The sequence below is a fragment of the Chlamydotis macqueenii genome, chromosome 1 (assembly GCF_036417535.1).
Source record: "Chlamydotis macqueenii isolate bChlMac1 chromosome 1, bChlMac1.mat, whole genome shotgun sequence".
Classification (NCBI taxonomy): Eukaryota; Metazoa; Chordata; class Aves; order Otidiformes; family Otididae; genus Chlamydotis; species Chlamydotis macqueenii.
Genome location: NC_141556.1, coordinates 186,961,949 through 186,985,049, shown reverse-complemented (window position 1 = coordinate 186,985,049; position 23,101 = coordinate 186,961,949). Strand labels below are relative to the sequence as shown.

Below are 23,101 nucleotides of genomic sequence, written 5' to 3'. Positions count from 1 at the left end.
GATGACATAATTGGCCATTAGATTAGCAATTAAAGAGAGACAACTGGAATGCTAATTCACACACAAAAAAAGGCAGCTCAGTTCCTGCCTAGGACTATTTCAGTAGTTTTTTAAAATCCAATTTTCCACTTAGCTTTCCTCCTTGCTCCAGGGAAACACATATGACACAGGGAAGGCCAAAACCCTTGAAAACCAGCAAAGCTGGTGAAAGCCTATGCTGCCGAAAGCCTATGCAGCCAAAACCCTTGCTCAGATCTACCCATCACAGGAACTTGAGGTGCCTTCCTGCCCTCCCCAGCAACAGGGCAGAGGTTTGCCGTGACTCACGTTACCAGGATTTGCCAGGCTGCCGAGCAGGGCTGATGCCTGAGTCACTCAGTACAGTGCTTGCTCCCCCTCTCTGAGTCAGGTCTCAGAAATTGCCGAGCGGAGGCTGTTCCCACAGTGCCAAAGACCCAGGGCGCATTTTTGCACCCGCTTATATTTGTTGGCCGCGCAGCACAAAAGCAATTAAGTGTGTGGGTGAAATCTTACTGTCTGGATTGGCAAAGTCATTGTTTACCCCGCTTCCACGTGGTTACACCAGAGGGAAGCACGACTGAGTAGCAGGTGAGATTGAAGCCCTAGTTAAATGTCTTTTTAGCGAGAACAGGAAAAAAAAACTGGGTTGCAGGTTTCCAGAGATGACAAACAGCTTTCTGTTTTGTTTTCTCAAAAACACCTAATAATTATCAATTCATCCATTTACCTTTTAACTGACAATATTTCTCATGATGTCCTGAAAAACAAAGCAGAACATTTTACAATACCCTCCTCAGAGGGCGTCTTTTGGAGCAACAACGTAAAAAGTAAGAGCCATTTAGCAGCCTACTTAATATGCATTTTCTGCCAGACAATTTCCCCTGTACCATATTATCAAAGGCACAGCATAATTGCTGTATAAGAAGAACTGGAGCATGTCCAAAAAACATTTTTAAAGCCTGGAATGATCTCGTTCAGGTTGAAAGTTGCACATTTTAGGCCCCTTCTTCCCAAGACTGTTTCAGACCAAATCAACAAGAACTGAGTATCTACCTCCTGCCTCTCAACATCCATGTTCCAGACGACAATTCCCCCATCTGCACCACAGGAGATGAGCTGCCGAGTGTGGTGAGCATAGGAGAGAGACTGAACTTTATCGCTGAAAAAGAAACAAGACAGTTACTAATCAACCATCTATGGCTAGCACACAATACAGTAAAACAGTATAAACCACTTGTTTGCCCATATGCTTCCCTCCTTCCCCCACTGTACATGGCGTCCATCGGATGCAAATCAGTCTTTGCTGTCCAGCTGAGACCAGAACCAGAGTGTTGCTCATCTGGGCAGCACCCACGAAAGCAAACACCTGTTCTGATAACTGCTTATGCTGCTCCTGAGATGGGAGGTCCCAGTTGCACTGCAAAGCCTGAACAGAGCTGCAGCTCCAGGCCTCTCTGAAGGCACATCCGGATGCACAAACACAGCCCTGGCAAGGTACCTTTTTGTCAGAAAGCAAGTAACAACCTTGTTTTCATAAATCTCTGCAACATCTAGGAATGAAGCACTGAGGAAGTACTGAAGATTTTCTTTTAGCACTAACAAGAATAGAGAGTTTCAAAAACAATGTAGTCATCACTAAATTTTTCCTAAGTCTTCCCAAGGTAATGTAGAAGATTTAGGTGCTTTTGCTTCTTAAGAAAAAGCAACATGGGAGAAATAATGCAGTTTAAACCCTCATAGTTGTGCTCATTCTTTCATAAAAGAAAGAAAATCAGGCCTCATCTTAAGCTATTTACAACCTGGGGAACAAAGACCATACAGCATTGTTATGGAAAAAACAAAGTTAGGAAGAGACAGTAACTGAGCATACAATGGCTGGAAATAACCCACGCATTTGGTTTTCTTTGCTGTCACCACAGGTCTTGTCTACCCAAAGGACTTTCACACTAACACATTTGCTTGTACATATGGCTGCTCCTCCAGAGGCAAATGCATTTACGGGACAGTTTTGTGCAACACAGCACCCGCCTGCTGACGCCAGTGGCAGCATTAGGTGAAATGTTGCTTAAGTCCCTTGGGATCAGGTCTCTATGCTGTACAGTGCCAGCCAACAGCCGTGCCACAGATTAAAACCCAGAGGCTAACTTCGTATTAGGAGAACTAATTTCCACAGCTATAAATCTAGCAGCAGTGCATTAGCAAGCATGATTGGTAGGGTACGAGGGTGATCTGGGAATTTCAGCAAGAGCTTTGCAGTGCTCTGAAATCCCAGGGGCATCCAAATCGCTCAGCAGAGTGCAGCATCACTCAAAAGAAACATACAAATATGTAAAAAAACGTTAGACCAAAACCACCATGGGATTTTGCCTTGCCAGACCTGAACCTGGCACTCAAGTCCTACATATTGCACTCCCAATACACTGAAACAAACTTGTATTGCCACTGTTAAGAGGCCTGGAGGTCATTGCAACTAGAGCCATTCTGATTTCTACTCAATGCCCAGCACAGGCTTACTCTTCTTCAAAGACTTCTATTATGCTGCACAAATGTGAGGACTGTACGTGCAAAGGTGAAGCCTCTTTGCATTGAGGAGATGGTGAAGGCCCCCATGGGTAAAGCACATTACTTAGAATTCAGGCTGTAGGGAAAGTGGCATGGAAAAAGTCAGCATGGAGGAAAAAGGGTTTAATTGTCCAAGCCTGATGCTCCCTCTAGGGGAAGGAAAGATCTTGACACCTAAAATGAGAATTTCCCTGCAGCCGTTCTTATTTGAGGACCCTTGTCCTTGGAACAAAGATGCAAGCTGTGGCATAACACATTCAAAACTATAGATTTCTGCTTTCCTTCACCACCCTTTGCAGACTCTCAAACCAGCCTATGGGCCCAATGCTGAAAAACTTACTACAAGAAGCTTATTTCAGTTATATATGGACCACAGGGAGTCACACATACAAGCTTGAGGCATCCGAAAACTGTAACCTTTGAGCTATTTGCTTCCAGATGTGGCTTCCGCCTTTAGCTTTTCTCCCACAGAAGCAGGGGGAAGGGCTTTGAACGTACTTATGTCCTTGCAGCTCAATGGCTGTTCCTTTTCTTCCTCCGATATCCCACATTATAATGGAATGGTCAGAACTGCCTGAGAACAAAACTCGCTGTATTGGGTCCCAACAGAGAGCAGTGACGCCACCTGAAACAGGAGATGCACAACAGTCATTCCATTACAGAAAGCAGAAGATAGGAATGTAGTTAAATATATATATATATATATATATAAAGATATAACAAAAAAAATATGGAGACATAGTGATTAAAATGCAAGTCTCTTTAGCAAAGGCCATGCAGCCACTGTGCTTGCTGGTTGAAAACCAGCAGCCTAGAAAACCTACTGAAGCCTCACCCTGCTCTTCTGCAGGCAGAGTGCTCCACTATCACTCACATGGATGAATCCACCGAGCAGTAAAGTGCAGAAGGATGGTCACTGTGTGACTACACAGCTTTTCATCTCCATCATTCCCAGAAGACAGGTTTTATTACAAAAGAGAAGCAAGTGTGAAATATCACGGGCATCTTCACAATATCCTAGCATAAGAATTGAACTGCCTTGTGCTACCTTGTGACTGAGTTATTAGTGTTCCATCAGAGAGGAGGGATATGGAGATAAAATGCCAACAAACGACCACCAGTTCTTCTGTTACACAGCAGGATCACATCCCAGGGTTGCTGTTTTCACAGTGTGATGGGGCACAAGTCCCAGCAGTAAAACAAGCAGTTAGTGCCTCCAAGATGTGCCTATTCCAGTTGGGCAAAAGTGTCTACCAGTATGGGTCTTTCCTTGAGGAGTGTCCTATTCTCCCTAGAATTACCACAACTTGCTCTACTCTCACTCTGCTCTAATTAGCAGCTACTGATTGTGGTGTTTTCTGCCACAGAAGTTTTCTGACCAGAAGTTTCATTGCTCTTGTTTTTACTAATAAAGAATAAACTTCCCTGAGCTGCAGTGACAGTTTAAGGTCTATCTCCCTTCCATGCCGTGCACTGACACAAGTCATCCTAGTGTTTTGCAGGAGAGTCAAACCACCGTGATGCTGAGCACAGATGAAGAATTGAACTCGGTCTCCTCCTGAGGCCTTACCTGTGTGTCCCTTAAATGTCGTTACAAGGCTGCAGGACTCTTGCTCTAGTTTGAGTATGGTCACTTGCCCAGAATGATCTCCAACAAACACGTGCCGAGTTTCCACATCAAATCTGATGGATAAATGCTGAGGAAAATACATTGCTTATACAAGCTTTGCATTCTTTTCATGACTTATTAATTCTTTTAACATGAGTATACTCCAACCTTGTGAATAGTGCTCCAGTTTCAAGGAGGTATTCAGAGTATACTTTCAGGCATCACCCTCATACCTGTTCATATTAATAATGCTGTCTGCCTGAGTAAATGAAAGAGTGATAAAAAATGAGACTATTCCAGAGGATGCAATCTGTGTTTTTACTAAGAAACATCTTTGAAGTAGCCCTTCGCCACGAACAGAGGAGTCATCTCTCCAGGCTCTTAACTTAGATGCTAGAGTTGGATGGTGCCCACTCTCTCTTTCCCTTTCCAAAATTGTATAAAATAACTGTTACTAGTTTTCTGCTTCTTCATTATAATTAAGTTTACAAATGCCACAAAACGGTACTGTTTATGTCACATCTGGGGAAGTGTCAGCTACATCAGGTGCATAACATCATATTCTAAACTGAATAAAATCTGGACCCATTCAGCTACCTACTGGAACCACCCACCTGGACAGATTCTGACCTCTTCATCCAATTTGAGTCCACATTTAGAGTCCATGCTGGATATTTAAGAATAAATTGCTTACCACTGATTTTATGCACACAGGACACTGGGGAAAAAAAAAAAACATTTGTGGTTCTGCCAAGCTTTTGCATATTTGTCAACAATTTTCCCTTTCCCTGTCTTCTACCAGAATGATCTGATGACCCAAATTAAAGTGTCTTCCAAAATTCTGAATCACTCGAAACAGTCTGTTCTCTAGAGAGGTTTAGGAAATACAGGACAAATTTCTGCATCATGCTTTAAAAACTATTTATCATTTATTTAAAGATTCAGTTCAGTCTTTATGCTATTTATATTGGCTGAATGACCAGATGATATAAAGCAGGTCCATATTCAGACAGCAATTTTGAGCCAGTTTCACTTCCCATGAACTAGCAAAACATACACCATCTATACCATGTACACTACAGGGCAAAAAAAAAAAAGAGTCTGTTTATGCTAATCCTTGGTTTCAGCATAAGAGCTCATACTTTTCCACTTCCCTTTTCATTTGCAATAAAGCTGAATTAATATGTCTTTTATTGTCAGGCAGCTGGGGCAGCTCTAGGTGAATAAGCCACTTGAGTGCCATTTCTGGAGCTATTTACTCTTTAGTTAACCCAAATTCCCAATGCATAGTGGGCTGTTCCAGAGTGAAGGACAAGTACTCATTATTTTGTATTAAAGTCATTTAATTTTTACCATGCATACACACAGGAACGCTGACCTGATCACCAACTCACTTTGCTACCGTTAATTCTTAGAAGAAAGCATGTGCTGCATGTTTAAATGAAGGCCCTGTCCATATTTATTACAATAGCAGACCACAATAGATTGCAGATTGCCCATTGTTTTGCTTGAAAATGCTCAGACCTAAATATGCCACCGCGCATTAAGGAGACAAAGCGAGGAGAACAGACAGTTTTTAAAATCGGCTTTAAATAACAGTTTCTTTCACAAAGCATTGAACCTACACAGGGCACAAAATTTGGAGGACAACTAGAAAAATACACTAAAAGGGCTGTTTGAGTGCCAAAGAGCAGAAACTGAGAGCTCAGCAAAGGATACTGCAGGCCACAGGCGCCTGCGCTGGTGCGGTACCCTCCCAGGCGCTGGCCGCTCTCCGAACAGTGCCACGTGAAGTTTTTGTCTTGTCCGGTGCTTAACACCCACTCCATCTCCAGGACAAACAGAATCATCATGACCCTGCTTTGATGAGCTGAAAATTAAGCAGACAGACATAATCACATCGCAGGGAAGAACACGGGGGCAAGAAGACCACTGCAAATACCAACTGCACCCAACTCCTCCACTCCCTACTCACCCGCTCACCCTTCCCTACAAAAGAAATTGGTGTTTAATAGTCCTGTTGACGTGAGCTACCATGCAAACTTGTAAGGTCCCTGCTCTGCACATTTGGCACTTGCATGAGAAAGAAGAGAAGCAAGACTTAATTCCTTCCATGCCTGTTGCAGCCATTTATCTTTTACAGTAGCACAAGTCTTCCTCCCATCCCATCACTGTATCATGACCAAGAAAGCTGCCATTGCGGAAAGGACTCTATGCTTTACTGAAACCTCTTTCGAGCGGGTTTTATGTGCAGTTGCCTACGCTGCTGCTCCTCCCGCTGTGAGCTCTGGTGGATGTGGGCAGCAGACTGTGGTACCCCAGCATAATGATGAGTTACAGCACAGGCACAACCCTGCACCAAAGGGACATTTTAGCATTGCATGAAAATCAACTAAAAAGGAAATTTGGATTAAATAAATAATAGTAATTTAAAAAAACCTACAACAAAATAAAAAGGTAATAGCTTGCCAAGATTAAACAGCTGAAGGAATGAATTTTGGCTGCTACCTAAACAAAGTCATCAAAAGCTTTTCATTAAAACGAGGGAACCCAGGCTTCTACAGATGGTTTTTTGTATGAATGACCAGTGGGCTTGGTCGTGAAGTGCTGATTGAGCTGACTTTCTAACAAAACAGTAGCTGGAAAGACATGCAGAATTATTCTCAGCTGTAACTTAGCAGCGAATGCCATGCTCCCCAGTCTACAGCCCTACTGGTTTATCACTGTTCTGAGACCTAGCAACATGTGTCACACAAAGCAGGCTGCTTGTGTTTGTGTAAAAGCTGACACACTGGAAAGATTAAATATCTTTGGAAGCTTAAGAATCACCCTGAAACCTCCGTTTGAAATGCAGAGAAATTCCTCAGACCAGAACGGGAAGATTGCTGCCTGCCTGACGGAAATACACAGCACAGGTGAGAGCTGTGTTCAGACTCTGTGAGGGGGAACCAGTTGTAGCAAAGAACAGGAGGCTCGCACAAGCCAACATCTGCCCCACTGCTTTTTAGACCTAGATTCCCTGAGGAGAAAAATCAATAGATGCATTTACACAAGTTGCCATAACTGTGATCGGCAGCTAGATCAGTTTACAGCATCTGACATGAACTGTGCCCAGATGCTTTCACCCTTGCCCATAGAAGAGCTCAGATTTTGGGTCTTGTTCCCACACACTTTTAAGCTCCAGGTTTGTAACCAAGACAGAAGGACGAGGACCGCCCAGGCATCATTTGAGCTCTTTTAAACAGATCCTCTCTCCTCTCCACCCTCCATATTTCTCTGGGAAGAAATTCAGTGACCCCACGGGTGACTAATGCTTGTCTTTACCTATCTGTTGGTCTCCCTGGCAGCACCTGCAGTAGCCGGTGGAGTGATGCAGTGCAGAAAGGGCCATGATGGGATGCAGGTTGCTGCATGCACCTGATGGGCTCACATACATGTCCCAGGGGTTTGCATGCACCAGCAGTGCCATAGACTGACTCACGCACTTCCACAGGATATGCAAAATGGGCTGAGATCAGGATGTTCAAGGCCTGTCCAGGAATGTTTTCTCAGCAGGAGGCAACTGCTACCGCTAGTGTTGGCTTCCCATAGTTTGAACTGTCTGTGGGGATAGCTGGCACCACCCAGCCCTCCTAAAACTTCTTCTAAAAGGCAGGGCTTGTATCTTTTGCTAGAAGTTTTGTCCGTGTATGGTGAGGTAGCTCTCTGGCAGGTAAGGAGTAGACATTAAAGAAACGTGGATATTAGGAAACTCTTCTTTACTGAAAGAGTGATCAGGCACTGGAACAGACTGCCCAAGGAAGTGGTGGAGTCACCATCCCTGATAGCTTCACTTATCCTCCCTCCCTGAAAAGAGTTCTCAATTCAACACTCTGTTGTCCACCTGCAAGTCCTGCACATATTAGCTGGTGCCATCACACACATGCTGATGGCAGAAATATCTGGACCAAGGGCAAGAGAACAGTGGAGGTCATCTAAGTAAGGGAGGAAAGAAAGGACAAATGCAAGTAGAAAGTCTTTTGTCATTTAGAGGGAATTTTACCCATGTAAGGCTTAAAGAAGCAAAACGTCAGAAGGCTGGAAGTTGATAGTGGAGCAAGGAAGAGGTCTAGGCCCTAGGATTAACACAGATTCAAGGGTCGTGAAGTACCAAACAGAAAGCTGGTCCTTCATCCATAGAAAGTTTGATCACCATTTGTGTGCAAAAAAAAAAAAGAAGTGGAGCAAACACTTCCAAAGCTGCTCACTGCAACAACAGCAGGATGGAGAAGGGGAGATGGAAGGTGAATGTGGTCACAGCACAGAAAAAGCCACAGCAAGCCTCAAGCAAGAGCAGATCTTTCCATGAGAAAGAGCCCACGCGCGGGGGAAGATTATGCTGTACAGAAAGTAGAGTAGCTGCAGACAGGAGAAGAGAGCATATCCATCTGCAGCTGGAGGGTGGGAGGGAGCAGGGGAGCTGCACTCCTGCTATGAGAAAGCAGCAGTGAGCACTGTGCAAAGAGCAGGCTGGAGAGAGGATGGAAGGGCTGTGCCTAGACTAAAGATGCTGCAGCCAGGAGGTGCACGCCGAGATGTCAGCAGGCAGAGCGCAAAGGAAAGGATGGTCTGCGCTGTGTGTAAAGGCAAAGGTCCGAGCAGCACAGCCAGTGCATGGCAAGAAGCTAGGCTGTCTGAAAGGGAGAGTTACAACTGTGAAAAGTAACAGCAAGCACCAAAAGACAGGTGGAAGTTAATAGTAAGAAAGAAAAGCTTAGCCTGTGCAAGAAAAGCACAAGACAAGAGGCTGTGCATAGGGGAAAGCAGAACTAAAGGCATGGTGTGAGGTGGCTTGAAAGCAAGGAGGCAGGGGGACACCCCCAAAATGGGCAGGCTGCAAAAAGCATTGGGCAGAAGCAGGTCTACAAATCTTGCTCAGCAGAACAAGTGTGTGTTAAATAGATAAATAAGAATTAAAAAAAAGGCAGGAGCTGTTATATCATCCAAAAGGAGCATGGACTGGAAACGTGTCCCCTAGCAAGAAGGTGCAGCTACAAGGATCAGGGTGGAGAAGGCTGTGCAAAGTGCGAAGCAGCAACAGCCATGCGGCAGGACCAGCCTGTATGGGGCTGGCATGGGCTATAAGAGACTGCTGAGCTGAGGGAAGGGTTTCTTCAACACCCACAGTCCCACAGGAATGTGAAAGTAGCTGCCTGTGGAAAGAGAAGGTTGCTATCAGTGGAGGTTGTCCATGTCTGCAGCTGGTGCTGTGGCTGAAGAAGAGGGGACAGTGATAGTTATGAAAGACTGACACAGAATGAAATGTTTAATTTGTCAGAGCATCCCAAACATCCATTCAAATTCTTGCACTACCCTTCCTCAGGCAAGGGAAGGAGTTAATACCTGTAGGAGGCCAATGCCCTGTGAGCCATTCTGGAGTCCTGACTAGCACTGCGTCACATTCCCAATCTCTATGTTTTGATCTCTTTCAACAAACAGAAGATTTCGCAGTTCCAGACACAGTGTCACAGCAAACCTCCACAGAACATGTCCAGTCACGTACACTGACAGTGCTGGGCCACCGTACGACACTGGACCTGGCTGCACACACCTGCCAAGACCAAAGCCTATGCACATGCCGTCATTCTCTGTCGCTAGCATATCATTTGGCAGACATATTCATGGCCTTTCCAGACACAATTAATGCTGTTCAATCACTACAGCAGCTGCAGCTACTTACAATAATACTTTGTTGTGGGAGATGATCGATAGCCTACCAGTCACTGGGCAAGGTGCTACTTTTAAGAGCACTGCTGAAGATTTACAAACAAAACTAGCACCCCCAAAACCAGCCAGCATGGCTAAGCTAAAGCCCCTTGGTAGGCTAAATAAAATTATTTACTCTCCCTAATATATTTTTAAAGAACATAAAGACCTTACTTGAAAACTTTAAACTAAACTAATTATTTTTAAGAGTAAGGCTTTTAACAAATGAACCACTAGAAGGCCACCATACCCAACAAAACTACATGTTCCTTTTAAAATATGTTTTTCCCAGCCCCAGGGCTTTGACAAAATGCTTATGCCAACTCCTATACCTTGGTACGGCCATGTGAGGAAGGTGTACTGCAGGGATGGGATCATGGAAGGGAGTCCTCCTGGACTCTGTAAGGAAGGTTCATCTCTGTTGGATCATGACATGCCTCCCCAAAGGACCACACGGACCTCCCCTGCATATTCTTCCACAGAGCATGGTGAACATGGGGCTCTTTCCTCCTTGCTGTGTCCCAGCAGCCCTGCCAGGCTGTCCCTGGTGACAGCTCCCATAAGCCCAGCTGGAGGCAACTGCAGCAAGAGGAGCATGCAAGTGCCTACTGCTGTGCGGTTCGATGCAACTGCAGGAACTCACGAGTGACAGCAGCTCCCAGAGCATCTCACTTTTGTGATGTTTCCCCAGCACCCCAGACCTCCAGTATGGGTTCAGCCATGCGTGCTGGTGTGAAGATCAGAGAATGCAGCAAGCATGTCTCTATGGATGGAGGTGGCGGGAGGTACTGTGCTGCAGAGCAGTGGGCAGCCTCGGTTTGTTGGTGCAGTGCAAACAGTGGGGAATCTCTGCTTTGTTTTCCTCCCTTGCACTGTCAAAACCCTGTTGACTGCAATTGCCCCCTGGGACTTTGGGTGACACTCTTCAGTGGAGCTGAGGCAACCTAAGATTGTCCCTGGGTTGCTGTAACCTACTCAGTGCTATGCCATTTCTGGTCTGGACAGAGGAGCGGCCCAGAGGGGTTTGTGTAGCCCAGCGTGGGTTGCCAGCATTCCTGGTAAGCTGGGCAGAATGTGCCTTCATGCAGAAGCTCTCCTCCATCCCCCTGTCCTGCCTGGCTGTGTGACAGCAGCTGTCGACTGCTGTTGCAGGGAAAGTTTCCTACCAAATCTGAATGGCCCTTTACCGAGTCTTGCTCCTGCTGTAGCAATTAAATGGGGTTCATCCTTCCCACTCTCTGGTTGCCATCTCCATTTGCAGCACTAACAGCAGTCTGGCTTTCCTAAGTCAGCAGTGGGGGGAGAAAAAAGGAAATAAAAGAAAGTTTCTCCAACTGTACCTGAGGGAGTATCTTTCCAAAACCAAACTTTTGCCCATGTGGTTGGCAATGTGCAGAATCCCCCCCTTGCACAGAGGGGATTACTGTACAGACACCCACACACACATGAATTTGGGGGATCTCAGCAGCCTGGGATCACCACCCTTTCTTTCCACTCTCAAAACAAAGTCACTCACACACTGCCACCAAAAGACCAAACATCAAACTCTGGAAATTAGGGAGGAAAAGAGGGCAGGGGCTCCGTGGTCTTGAGGGACACAGCAGGCAGTGAGCATCGCATGCACTGGCTTCAGTCCCTGAAGGCAGACACTGTCCGCTGTCAGGGATTGCTATGGTTTGAGCTAGAAGTAAAATGATGCCTATTCTGGGCACAAGTACTGCTTCTCTTGCCCTAAAATAAGGCCACAGCTTTCAGATAAAATCTTATAACACATCATTTGAAAGTCCTGGCACAAAATTACCAGAACTGATCAAAAACCTTCCCACCCTGAGACAGGCAGTCTAGAAGGGAGGGGATTGCAGTTGGGTTGGAACTGTGGTCAGTTGTACCGCTTCTCTATTGATGTTAACAGATCCACATTAGAGTCCTCTGTTGTCCAATGTTTGGGGGATGCCATCTGAACTCTTGGGGTTCTCCTACAGGACAACCCATGGAGGTTCTCCATGGCATCTTCCTATCCAAAGGCCTCCTCCAATGCTCCCTAGCAGCAGCAGCACATCTGGCACACTGCAGCAGAGGGCCATGAGAATAGCCTTCATTTTCCAAAAGTTCTTTTTTTTTTTTTAATTTTATGAGGGGGGCTCCCCAGACCTTGGGTGGGCTGCCACAGTCAACTGGCTATTCTGCTATACTGCCAAGATAAATGTTCCCCCCCCTTCCAAAACTGTCAGTCTTTTCCCTGAAGAGCTCAGCAAGAAAGGTGGTCCCATGCATATGTTGTCCTGCACATGCAGAAGAAAAGACTTCAGCTCACCCTTCCTAAGCTGTGATTAGCCTGCAAGTTTGAATCCAAGCATGCAAATGGATAAACTAATAACAAAGGGGGCTACAGAACTGTCAGTAGGACTCTTCAGTGCAACAGCCCTTATGAAATATGAAACCTAGGTGTGTCAAACTTGGGTGATTGTGGAGCAATCACAAATTTGGATACACTAAAGACTCATACAGTCAGACTGTGGCAATCTTATTTACGATTCAGATATATATTTTGTCATAATTGGATGTTTTTCTTCAGTTTTCACAGGCATTCTAGCTTAATTTTACAACACACCAGGCATTCATGAAAGAGCTGAAGTAAAATGCCCAAAAGCCGATGCACAACAGCCGTGCTCTGCAAAAATCAAGATTCTTTTCATATCTTAAAATCTGAATGTTACAAAGTGATCACCAGAGCTTCCATTTAGAGGTTAAAATTATCCTCTCAACCTTTCAAGGTATAAAACTGAAAATATATGAGGGAATACATATTTTTGAATGTATGTGAGAAATCTCAAGCCAAATTGTCAGAGGCTTCTATACAGAAACATAATGCTTAGCATGTAATAGATATGATACCGTACAATATCATACCATCTCTTAGAACACAAACAGCTCTTTAAAAGTCTTGTAATCTCAGAACAAAGCAAATTATTGATCTATTGATAAAACCAGCATTTACAGTAGTTTTTCTAAAAAAAATATCAATCACTGTAAAGGAGACTTCTCTCCATTCACACTCCTTAAGAGAACATTAATGACAATAACCAATTAACGTGGATCATGGTTCTTACCCTGGTAACTTTTCACTAGCGTCATCTTGTTGTAATCTTCCGATAAAATGAATTCCTGAGGGAAGGGAAAGAAAAACCAAAAGAAATGCTGCTTAGAGATGTAAAGTATTTGAGATTGTTTTAATTTGAATTCCTTACCAAGGTAAGTTCTCCCTTCTTTGCAACCACAGCCCTGTCTATACTTTGGCTAATTTTGAGTACCTCCATTGAAAAACTAAATCATGTAACTTTTTAAAACTGCCTAAGAAACAACATCACAAGTGCTTCTGAACAGAATGGTGGAGATAAAGGAGGAACTATTTAAAAAGTCAAAAAAAGCTGACAGGAATGGCTGGCTATGAACTGAGGTACCACAAAAGGAGAGAACTGAGATCCAGCACGTACCAGACACCTATTGCTCAGGACCACGATATGTATGCATGTGCATACACTGCACCCCAACCTGAACACTCAGGAAACTCACTGTAAACCTGTAAGCGCCCCTTGAAGTTGCTCAGTCTAAATGAGGTACCGGTAATCCATGATGGGAACACATTTCAGGTTTCTGTTCAAAAGTCTCTCAGTGCTTCACACAGACAGAAATCCAGACTTTCTCCACTCCTTGATTTTATCCCACTATTGGTTAATATTTATTCTGGTATCTCAGAAGCAGACTGAAACATTACAAACACAATATAAGCTCAATTTTTAAAGCATACAGTTGTGAAATGCTCATGTATAAGCACTGCAAAAAGCACTGTGCAGGATTAGAGAAGACTGGACTTCAGGAGTCTATTCTATTTTAAGGCAAACGAAACGTTTAGTGCAAAAGAGCATGAGAAGACATTCTAATCACCGAAAAGCTAGTATTTACCCACAGTTTCCAAACTGGAATTAAAAAAAAAGTCACTCTGCATTTTCTGTGGGGTCACTGTAGGTAATCTGCACAGCTTTCCAGCACCAGGATTACCCTAACATATTGTATCTACAGCTTGGTACCAAGGTGGAGGGGCTACAATACTCATCTGTGGGACATCTACAGATCTCAGCTTTCAGGAAAAAAACCTGTGAGTGAGTTGAGGCAGCTATGTATTTCACTGTTTCTAGGCTTCTGTTCATAAGATAGTTATAAATATGTTATTTTGAATTGCTCTGCTTCATCTTCCTTTCCTTATTCTGCTCCACCCCCCATTAGCTTTCCACTGGCAGCTGAGGACTACAGTGGGGAGTGTTATTTAAACAGCAGTAACAAATCAATTAAGTCAGCTGGATTTCTATAGCAGGGTCACCTTAACTCTACAAACCACAGAACGTTAAAAATCTGCTATTCCTCCCTAGCTACTTACAGGGGAAGTGGTTTTTATTAACCACTGCCTGAAGAATGCTAAACCACCTCATGAAATGCTTTTCTACAAAGCCCACATGAAGTAAGATCCTTTGCTATGAATGCGAACTTTCTGCTGTTGGTACCTAAAGGTAAACAGCTTCAATTGCTGCAACACACAGTGGGAGAATATGTCTGCCTTTGCCATGAATTTGGCTGTCCTGGTACTGACCCCAGCTTTCACTGTGGTGGCACACAGATGTTGGTGACTTCAGGCGGGGTGAAGAGCATGGTAGGCATTCCCATTTTTCTTTGCATTTTTCCCTTGATAAATTTGTTTCATGATCCGAACAGTCCCACAGTTTCAGTGGAAGACTGAAAAGGCTTTTGAGTCTCTCCATTGTAATGCAGTGAAGAAAACACAACTGCAGTTTGTAAGGTTTACCCAAGTATTGATTAGCTCTGTATGCTTTAATACAAACCTCAGCTATGGACTATTAATGCACCACTCCATCCAAAGAGATGAACAACACACTACAAAATAAACATAGCTTCATTAACCCAAATACCAGATATATTTTTTTTCCCCTTAAGACTTCTTGCTTCTCATTTTCTCCTTTGAAAGTATATGATATCTTGCGATGCATTTTCTTATTTTGCATTTTCTAATCTTTCTCCAGGTCTTTCAGGTCTTTTACTCCCTGCTCCCCTTTACACTATCCCATGTTCTTCCATTGCACACGTGCCCCTCTCCCTCTCAAGGCCAAACATATTACTTGCGTCAAAAGACAGGTATTTTAGAACAGGGCACCTCGTTCAAGAAATGAATACCCTGTTGCACATACATTGTGTCATCTGCACTACAGAAACACCGACCACATCGCTTTAACATTGTACATGCAGAAACTGGTTTTTTATCCTTCCATACATAGATGTTTTGCTCCTCTCAGAGCTGCTGACCCTCAGTTCTCATTAGGCAGCTTTTTGTCTCTTCTTAATGAGCTAGAAAGGCTGAGGTCTCCCACACAGCTCAGTCGGTGCTTGTTAACAGAACGGAGAAAGATTTCTGAGTCTTGTTGGAGCTCTTTTGCACAGGAGGGGCTGGGATATATCAGAGTGCTCAAAACCAAAACTCCCCTTGCAGGGATTAAAAATGTTTTGGTTTTTTTTTTCTGGCAAGATTGCTCTTGGCTTTTCAGAGGTTTTTTTGGAGCTACTTCACTACCTTTTTTTTTTTTTTTTTTGCCATACTGAAAATGTTAGCGATCAGTCTTAGCTGTTGCAGGCAATCTTATTATTACAACAGTGACTTGGTACCATGAAGGCCTTCACAAAGCAGAAAGAAGTCTTGAGCATTTGAAAAGACTGTCCAGTCTAGTGCCCACTGTTGTACAAAGACTCTCAACTATACCTTCAAGGAGCACACCTCCCTCACTCTGAAACATATATACCCACTACACACTTCTCTTGAGCCCGAGACCTCTGTAAATCTTCACTCTGGAAACATTATCAGCATTTTGTTTCAAATGCTTCTTGTTAAGGCAAACAAAACCCATACTCAAGTGTGTGCCATTTCAGAGTCCTTGACCATGGGGCTGGCTGACATGGCTCAGGGTCTAAGGAAGATCCACACCATTCCAGAGTCACAGATGGATGCCTACTCATGTATCCCAAAATAGCACTAGAGACCTCTGCTTAGGCAACTGAAACAATTTCTGCGAGTTAATAATCTTCATATATTAGTTATGTGTTACCCATCACAACCTAGCTCCCACTCCAGGGAATTTACAGTTTATAGTCTGATAGATGATGCCACTTTGACAGCACATTGCAGATCTTAAAGGCTTGACTTTGTCCTGTTAACACAAGGGACTGACAGCACTCTCACTGTGTCTTCCAGAGAATAACAAACCTGCTTCAGAAATAGAACAGAATGAAGACTCTTAAACCTACTGTCAGACCCTGCCTCTATATCTGCTGCAAAGAAAGCTCAATAAAATTATTACAGTGTTTTTACTTATAAAAAGTACAGAAACTGGGAGAGAACAGAAATTATCATGTAGTTTTCTTGAAGGAAAAAATAGTAAACTTCCCAGAGTGGCAGAGGGGAAAGATGCACATCAGCAGGCAGAGCCTGACTCAGTCTCAGGTATTCTAAGTGCTGTTTATGGCCAAACCTGTAGACACTTGCAAGATCAAATGATGTGCAAGATGAATCTATCTTAATAAGTATCATCCCCATGGAAGAATTCTGAAGGGGTTATTCTGATGTCCTGTTGTCCTTATGGCCCTGCTCGAAGTGTGTAACAGCTTCATCTACACACAAGCATGGTCAGCAAAAAAGATCAATTTAATTCAGCTTCAGCTAACTAAAAACTAAATCTCTCATTTAAATATCCCCAGAAATGGGGAGAGATTTATGCCATTGTAAGACAGTTTCTAGGGTAAGTAACATTATTATCTCCAGAGGCAATTCACCTCTCCTCTACTGGCTGCAGAACCTAATTATTAACTTTATCTAGGAAGCCAGCTTTCAGATGGATGAAATTAGGTAAGGAGTCTCATCTTGGCTGTGGAAGTCTACTGCAAGTAATAGACCTTTCCTCTGTTTCTTCTTCTTCTGGTATCTCGAAAGACTTGTACCCATTAAAGCGTGTTTTTTTTCCACTTCAGAGCCAGGAATTTACGACCATGACAAAGTCTTTTGACTTCCAAATGGGGCCTCAGGCAATCTCTAAGATATAAAGTAACAGAAATGCCATTTTTTTTTCTCCCAAAAAGGTTCACAAAGTGTAGACAAAAAAAAACAAGCATAGAAACTTTTTTTTTTATTTTTTACTTTAGGTACCACTGGTCTTTAAGCAAGATGCTAGACAATCTTTTGCTCCAGAGAACGGTCTACTGTACTTCATAAATGTTTGTGCAGCCTTCATGTTGAGAAGTTACAAAAGGTTGAAAACAATCTCTTTGTCTCTGTAGAAGCAAAAATTGTCACCCTGTTTCACAAGGAAAGGTGGCCATACAAGCTCACCTCACGGTGGCTTTGCTGGAACATCTGTCTTTGACAATAGCATTGCTGCCCATTCCTCTCAAAATGCACCATACACATTTCTGAGATGTTAGGCTTACAATCAAAATCCATACAGTCTACAAAAACTTAATGTAAAAGAAAAAAGCCAGTTCCACTTTCTTATCCTCATTTACATCCAAAAGTAAAAGCAGTACTTCCTTGCACTGCAAAAAGCCTAGTTTGAGATTATGTGGAACTCATGAGTATTGTATCATCTTACAGCCCTTGCTAGGAGTCTTTTCCTTCTATGCAACGTGAAGATGCAGAATGATTTTTGGCAATTTTTGTGGTCCTGCACCCAGCGTACACAAGGGTGCTGGGCGTCACCAGAAATGCTAACATGGAACAGCTGACTAATTCCCAAATATTTCAAACTGCTCAAGTAAATTGCCTGTACTTTCCCTTTGAGGGCCATGCAGTAAAACGTAAGGGAGCTAAGGTCACCTTGCAGTAAGTTCTCTTATTTTGTGGTCAGTGAGCCCTGCTTGTATATTCCTGTACTAAACCAATCATCATGGCTGTGCCCAGGAAGGAAAATTTATCCTTTCCTCCAGTGGGTAGTTGTAACCCACTTTCAACTACCTGGGGATTTTCTCTAACACCCCAATATCGCTGGGACTTGAATATGGGGTTACCTTTGCTCCTTGTCCATTCCCATCTCCACACTTCTTGTAGCATATTACACTTGTGGCTTCTCTTACAAGCCTTAAGTTTGCTACAAAGGGAAACGTCTCATCGCTTGTGGAAGTTTGTAGAGAGCATTTTCTGCACAATCTTCTACCACACAACTGCCTGCAGTTACAGGGGACTATATCAAGCAACACAGATAAGACTTTCCCCCCTCCTATGTACTTGTATCCAGAAGATAGGGAAAAGAAAAGCCCAGCTTAGGAACAAATAGAATCTGCCTTAGACACAGCAATATATACCTGTAAGTACCCAAAGCCACATGTTGGTTTACCACCTGCATATCTCATTTACCTTCTTTAGCTTCAGAATGGAAAATATTTTACTCCATTCAGACTCAAGCACCCTCTGATTCTTCAAGGCAAAATACCTCGAAGACAAAGGACAGGATGCACCTCTTCCACCATGCCAGAATATTTAAATACCTTATTTACAGTTGCCTTCACAGTTCTCAAAGGCCTGGTGAAAACAAAAAGTGTCTAGTAGGACTGGCAAATTACAGCTATTTCAGAGAGCGGGAAGGAGGGAATTTCAGAGGTGCAGGGAATTCTCTGGCAGCTGTCCTATCTCCTAGATAAAAAGGAGAAATCTCCTACAGGCACAGAAAAACCTCTGCTAGTAGCCATTAATAGCTTTATAGATAAAAGTCTTCACATCTTTGATACAGCTCACAGCCAACAGCTAAAAGGGTCACACAGCCTTTCCCAAATATCATCTTGGCTTTAGTGCAGACATCTGCCCTTAGGTCAACCTGCAAACACTCATTCAGTTATAAAGCCCATAAGGCAGAGACAACAGCAAAAATCTGAAATGATGGTAAAATGGCCTTAAACTGGAAGAAGAGTCTATTGACAAGGCATAGGTGAAAAATATCTCTCTGACCCATAACACTTGCATGAAGTGATATAGCTCTTTATTCATCACCCCAGAAGAAAAATCCAATTAATAAGGTCAACTGCTACACTCTGTCCCAGATCTAAAAGCCAGACTCTTGTTTTAATACCCTGCTTGCTTTCCATGCACACAGATCTCTCTTAGATGTTAATAAACCAAATCTTTCAGCCAGTTAGGGGCAACTCCTCTGAAGGAAGTAAGAGGAAAACAAAATCTGAAACCAGAAGTTTGGAAAAGCAGCTAGATATGGAGCAGAAATCCACCTTCTGCCTCTCAGCTGATTTTTCCCCTCTTAATTGTTACTTTTGGAAAATTTTGGTATGGTATGATTAACAAGACGCTCAAATATAATAAAGCAACAGCTGTTTTTCTGCACTGTTATTTTTAAGAGATATGCAAATTAAGACAGTTTGTTTAGTTGCCTAATAAATACTGTAATCCCCACTCAATCTCTTTGTGGCAGTTGGAATGAAATTTGTAATAATCTGCCATTTTCTACTGCCATTTCTACACTACAGCTTCAGTTCCACTAGCAGTAAAAAGTTTCTCTCGCAAACACTAGCAAAAATATCCTCACCACAACATCACACACATACTTCTCAAAAGGGAAGCATTTCAACTGGAAATCTTTGGATGTACTTACTGAGATTGTACCATTGTCTAGACCTATGGACAGCCTTCTGGTTTCCGGGTTAAAAGACATGCATGAACATGGAGCTGAAAAAAATGAACATGTTGATGAAGTTAACAAAACTGTGATTCTCATTTTCTTGAAGTTCTGGAAAGCCTAAAACTGGCTAACATGCTTTATGATGCTGTTCAGCATTTTGCCCTTTCCCATAGACAAGCATTAAAAAAATAGTGTTCTTGCAATTCATTCAACCCTGTCCTATTAGGACATGGAACAGTGGCTATTTCTTGCTTCAGCTCCTTTATTTTTTCTTACTAGTTATTTGAAAACAGGCATGTCATACACGAGCAGTGGTAGTGTTTTGATATAAGAGGCAACTGACATTTCAGGATAAATCTGAGAGATTGCTTAGCTGAAGAATTTAGGTTTTTACGTTTGCCTGAACTTTACCAACAATAAAAGAAAACACTGTATTATGTCAGAGGCTTGCATCCTATACCTGCATTAAGAAAGTTAACCTGTAAGAATCAACAGATCAGCCAATACTAAGGGCTGTGAGTCCAACTGTCCCCTGTTCTAGTTTCACCACAGATAACGCTATGACAGTATCACATACTATGGCCAAAATAAAATATTGTATTCAAAACTAGCCATTGTTTTATTATATCAATACTAGTCTAATAAACATCAGGATATACTCTTAAATTGCACACAAGTCAGTCATACTATACTCCCTCAAGGATCTGGCAGGGTTTGCATCAAGGGTAAAAAAAAAATATTCTTGCAAAAATTCAAGAGCTATGCTTGGTTTAATTGAGAAATTGTAAAGCTGCATTCAGAAAGCAGGGATTGTTTTTACTGCTCAACACAGCAGCATGCAGCTGGGAGTCCTGTTGTCCCAACAGAAACCTTCAGGAATCATTTTTCAGCAGCTATTGCCAACTGCGGCTAGGGGCAGGCATTCTTGCTCCTTTGATAGCACTAAGAGTGTTTTTTAAACCATATTCTTGTGATAAATATAGATGTGCATTTAGTTCTGCTTTTTCCCTCTCTTGGTTTCTACTCCCCATTGTGATTACTCGCAGTGTTTTTGTTACTAACAAGCTTGGAGCTCTCTCTTTTGCAGTCCTGTGTATCTGGTATATTCTCAATTTGTGTAATGTCTCACTAGGATTAAACAGTCCATAGCTTGGCAAATCTCCGATAGCTTAGTTGGCAGCAAAGCTATACGAAGAAGAGGAGAGTCTATGTTGACTTGTTTAACAAAACTTGTTCTGCCTTCAGTATTGACTCCCCTATGAAAGATTTCCAAAAGGACAATCAGCTACAAGCAGAAAGCCTATCAGATCCACCATCCAGGCAGGCACTTCCATTTATTTCTTTCCTGGAAGGGCTGACTGAATTAAATCAACGAAAAGGCTTCAGTTCAAGGAAACTGCCAGAAGGGAAACACTTAAACTACCGCTGCTAACAGTGACAACATTTCTGAGAGAGAAGTATAGGAAGGAGCAAAGGCAAACTCCAATTGTCCCTTCAGATGGTGGTGCATTACTATTATATTGAGGCCTCTAGGGCTGTAGCAGAATGAGACAGTTGTAGGAAAAACAGACAGAAAAAAAAAAAGCAGCAATTCTAAGCAGAATAAACATGAAATCCTTTTAAAGGCAGTTAATGCCAGAACAGGCATATTCTACATATCAGCTTTCAAATATGAGACACTGTGCATACATTGAAAGAGCTACCAGTAACTCTGAAGGCAATAAACAGCTTGGAGGGAAAAAGTCTCAGGTAAATTAGCTATTTGAAGTATGCTTTTCCCAAACAGCCTGAAACACTTCAGAAACAAAAGCTGCAAGCAACTGCTTGGCACAGGCTGATTACAAAAAAGTCACTTCTAAATTCCACACCTGTGTGTACACAGTCATAGCAGTGTAAAGATATTTATTTTGCTATAATTATTTTCCTATAATTATTTTCCTAAGGGAATTCTTCAGTAACATGTGCTCTTGGAAAAATCATTACGTCAGCACTAAAATTATGTCCACGCTAGCTACACTAATGTAGTTAAAGTGATGCCAGTTGTAACAAGACTGCAGCAGCTTATGCTTTAGTGAAAATAAGATGACATTCAGATATTTAAACACTTATGCTCATTAAGAAGGAGAGAAAAAAAAAGAAAAAAGGAAAAAACAAAACAAAACAAAACAAAAAAAAACCCCAAACCCTAAGCTTCCAAGATGTTTAAGATCTTTTCAAAATAATAGCCAGGAAAAAATAACAGCACTCTGAAGGCATTCTAGTACCTAGCTATGATTTGGATTTCAGACTGGAAAAAGATTGATCTGATCTACGATGGAGGACAGGCAGGATATTCCTGATGCAGAAGTCTGGCTATAGTCTTTATACACACCGATTTTAGCCTTTGGGCAAATACACACTGATTTTAGCCCTTGTAAAATAAAATCTGGAGGAAAAGCCCAAACACATAGTTCATGCTCTCAACAGTGTGTCACCTCCATTAGAGGCTGACAGAAGGAGAAGACAAATACAAACTTTGTACTTGCAGTTTCAAGAACCTCTATTTGAAGTGCCTAAAGGTAGCACAGCTTAAGACCGAAGGAGCATGTTTTGCTTTGCAATTTTTTTACCCTCCAGTTCAAAGCAAAGTGTTAGCTATGAAAACCATCACAAGACAGACAGTGTATTATCTGCCTCAAAGACTGGATACTCCACTGTTCCTTAGTACAATGACTCATTTACTCCGTTCCACATCTGTGAGAGGTTTTTCTTTGGCTGGGTTTGGGTTTTTTGGTAGCTTTTTTTTTTTTTTTTTTTGGCAAAGCTTACTTCTCTTGACTACAATTCCTTTCCCTTTCATAAATTTGTGTCTACTAAGTTGGTTTTTCTCCTCCTGTATATACACTGCCCAAAAGTCACACATCTAACCATGGTTACACATCTATAATCTGTGTTGCACATGTGTAACCAAGGGTACACATCTAACCATGAGCAGGGGCTAACCTGCTTGTCAGAGGTCTGTTGTTAATATAGTTATTTCGACAAGGCTGGCGTAAGAAAGACATGTTAGACAGGCATGTAACACCTATAGCTCTTTTTTTTTCTCATGGGCTAGAGGTGATAAAAAATGCGGCCACCATGTTGTCCAGAATTTTCCAACCACAGAAAAACCTATAGGCATGGATAATTGGGGAAAATCCACCCTTAAAGAGTAGCAAGTGTCCCTGCTCCTAAAGGATCTACAGTCTTGATCTTTTTTCCAAGTATTTAATGGGTTTCATGTTCAAATGCACTGGTGGCCCGATGCGGGTGCAGATCTTGACAAAGCATATGGCTGACTAGGCCCAACTCCTTATCCTCTTCATCTCCCAGAGTACCCAGGGTGCAAACTCAGTTATTAAGGCTACCTGATATCAAATCATAAAAGGGTGTGGGTCGTGCACCACTGTAA

General features: G+C 42.6%; 1 protein-coding gene across 3 annotated transcripts in view; it reads right to left on the bottom strand.

The window, feature by feature from the left end:
- WDFY2 (WD repeat and FYVE domain containing 2) overlaps window positions 1-23,101 on the bottom strand; it is a 65,910-nt gene that overhangs the window by 5,731 nt on the left and 37,078 nt on the right. For all 3 annotated transcript variants that reach the window (XM_086771903.1, XM_086771905.1, XM_086771904.1), the window contains exons 3-8: window positions 19,645-19,718; window positions 13,048-13,102; window positions 5,912-6,062; window positions 4,154-4,266; window positions 3,082-3,208; window positions 1,075-1,180 (exon numbers count right to left, since the gene is read on the bottom strand). In XM_086771903.1, coding sequence (XP_086628029.1) covers window positions 1,075-1,180; window positions 3,082-3,208; window positions 4,154-4,266; window positions 5,912-6,062; window positions 13,048-13,102; window positions 19,645-19,718 — 626 coding nt within the window. The remainder of the gene's footprint in view (window positions 1-1,074; window positions 1,181-3,081; window positions 3,209-4,153; window positions 4,267-5,911; window positions 6,063-13,047; window positions 13,103-19,644; window positions 19,719-23,101) is intronic.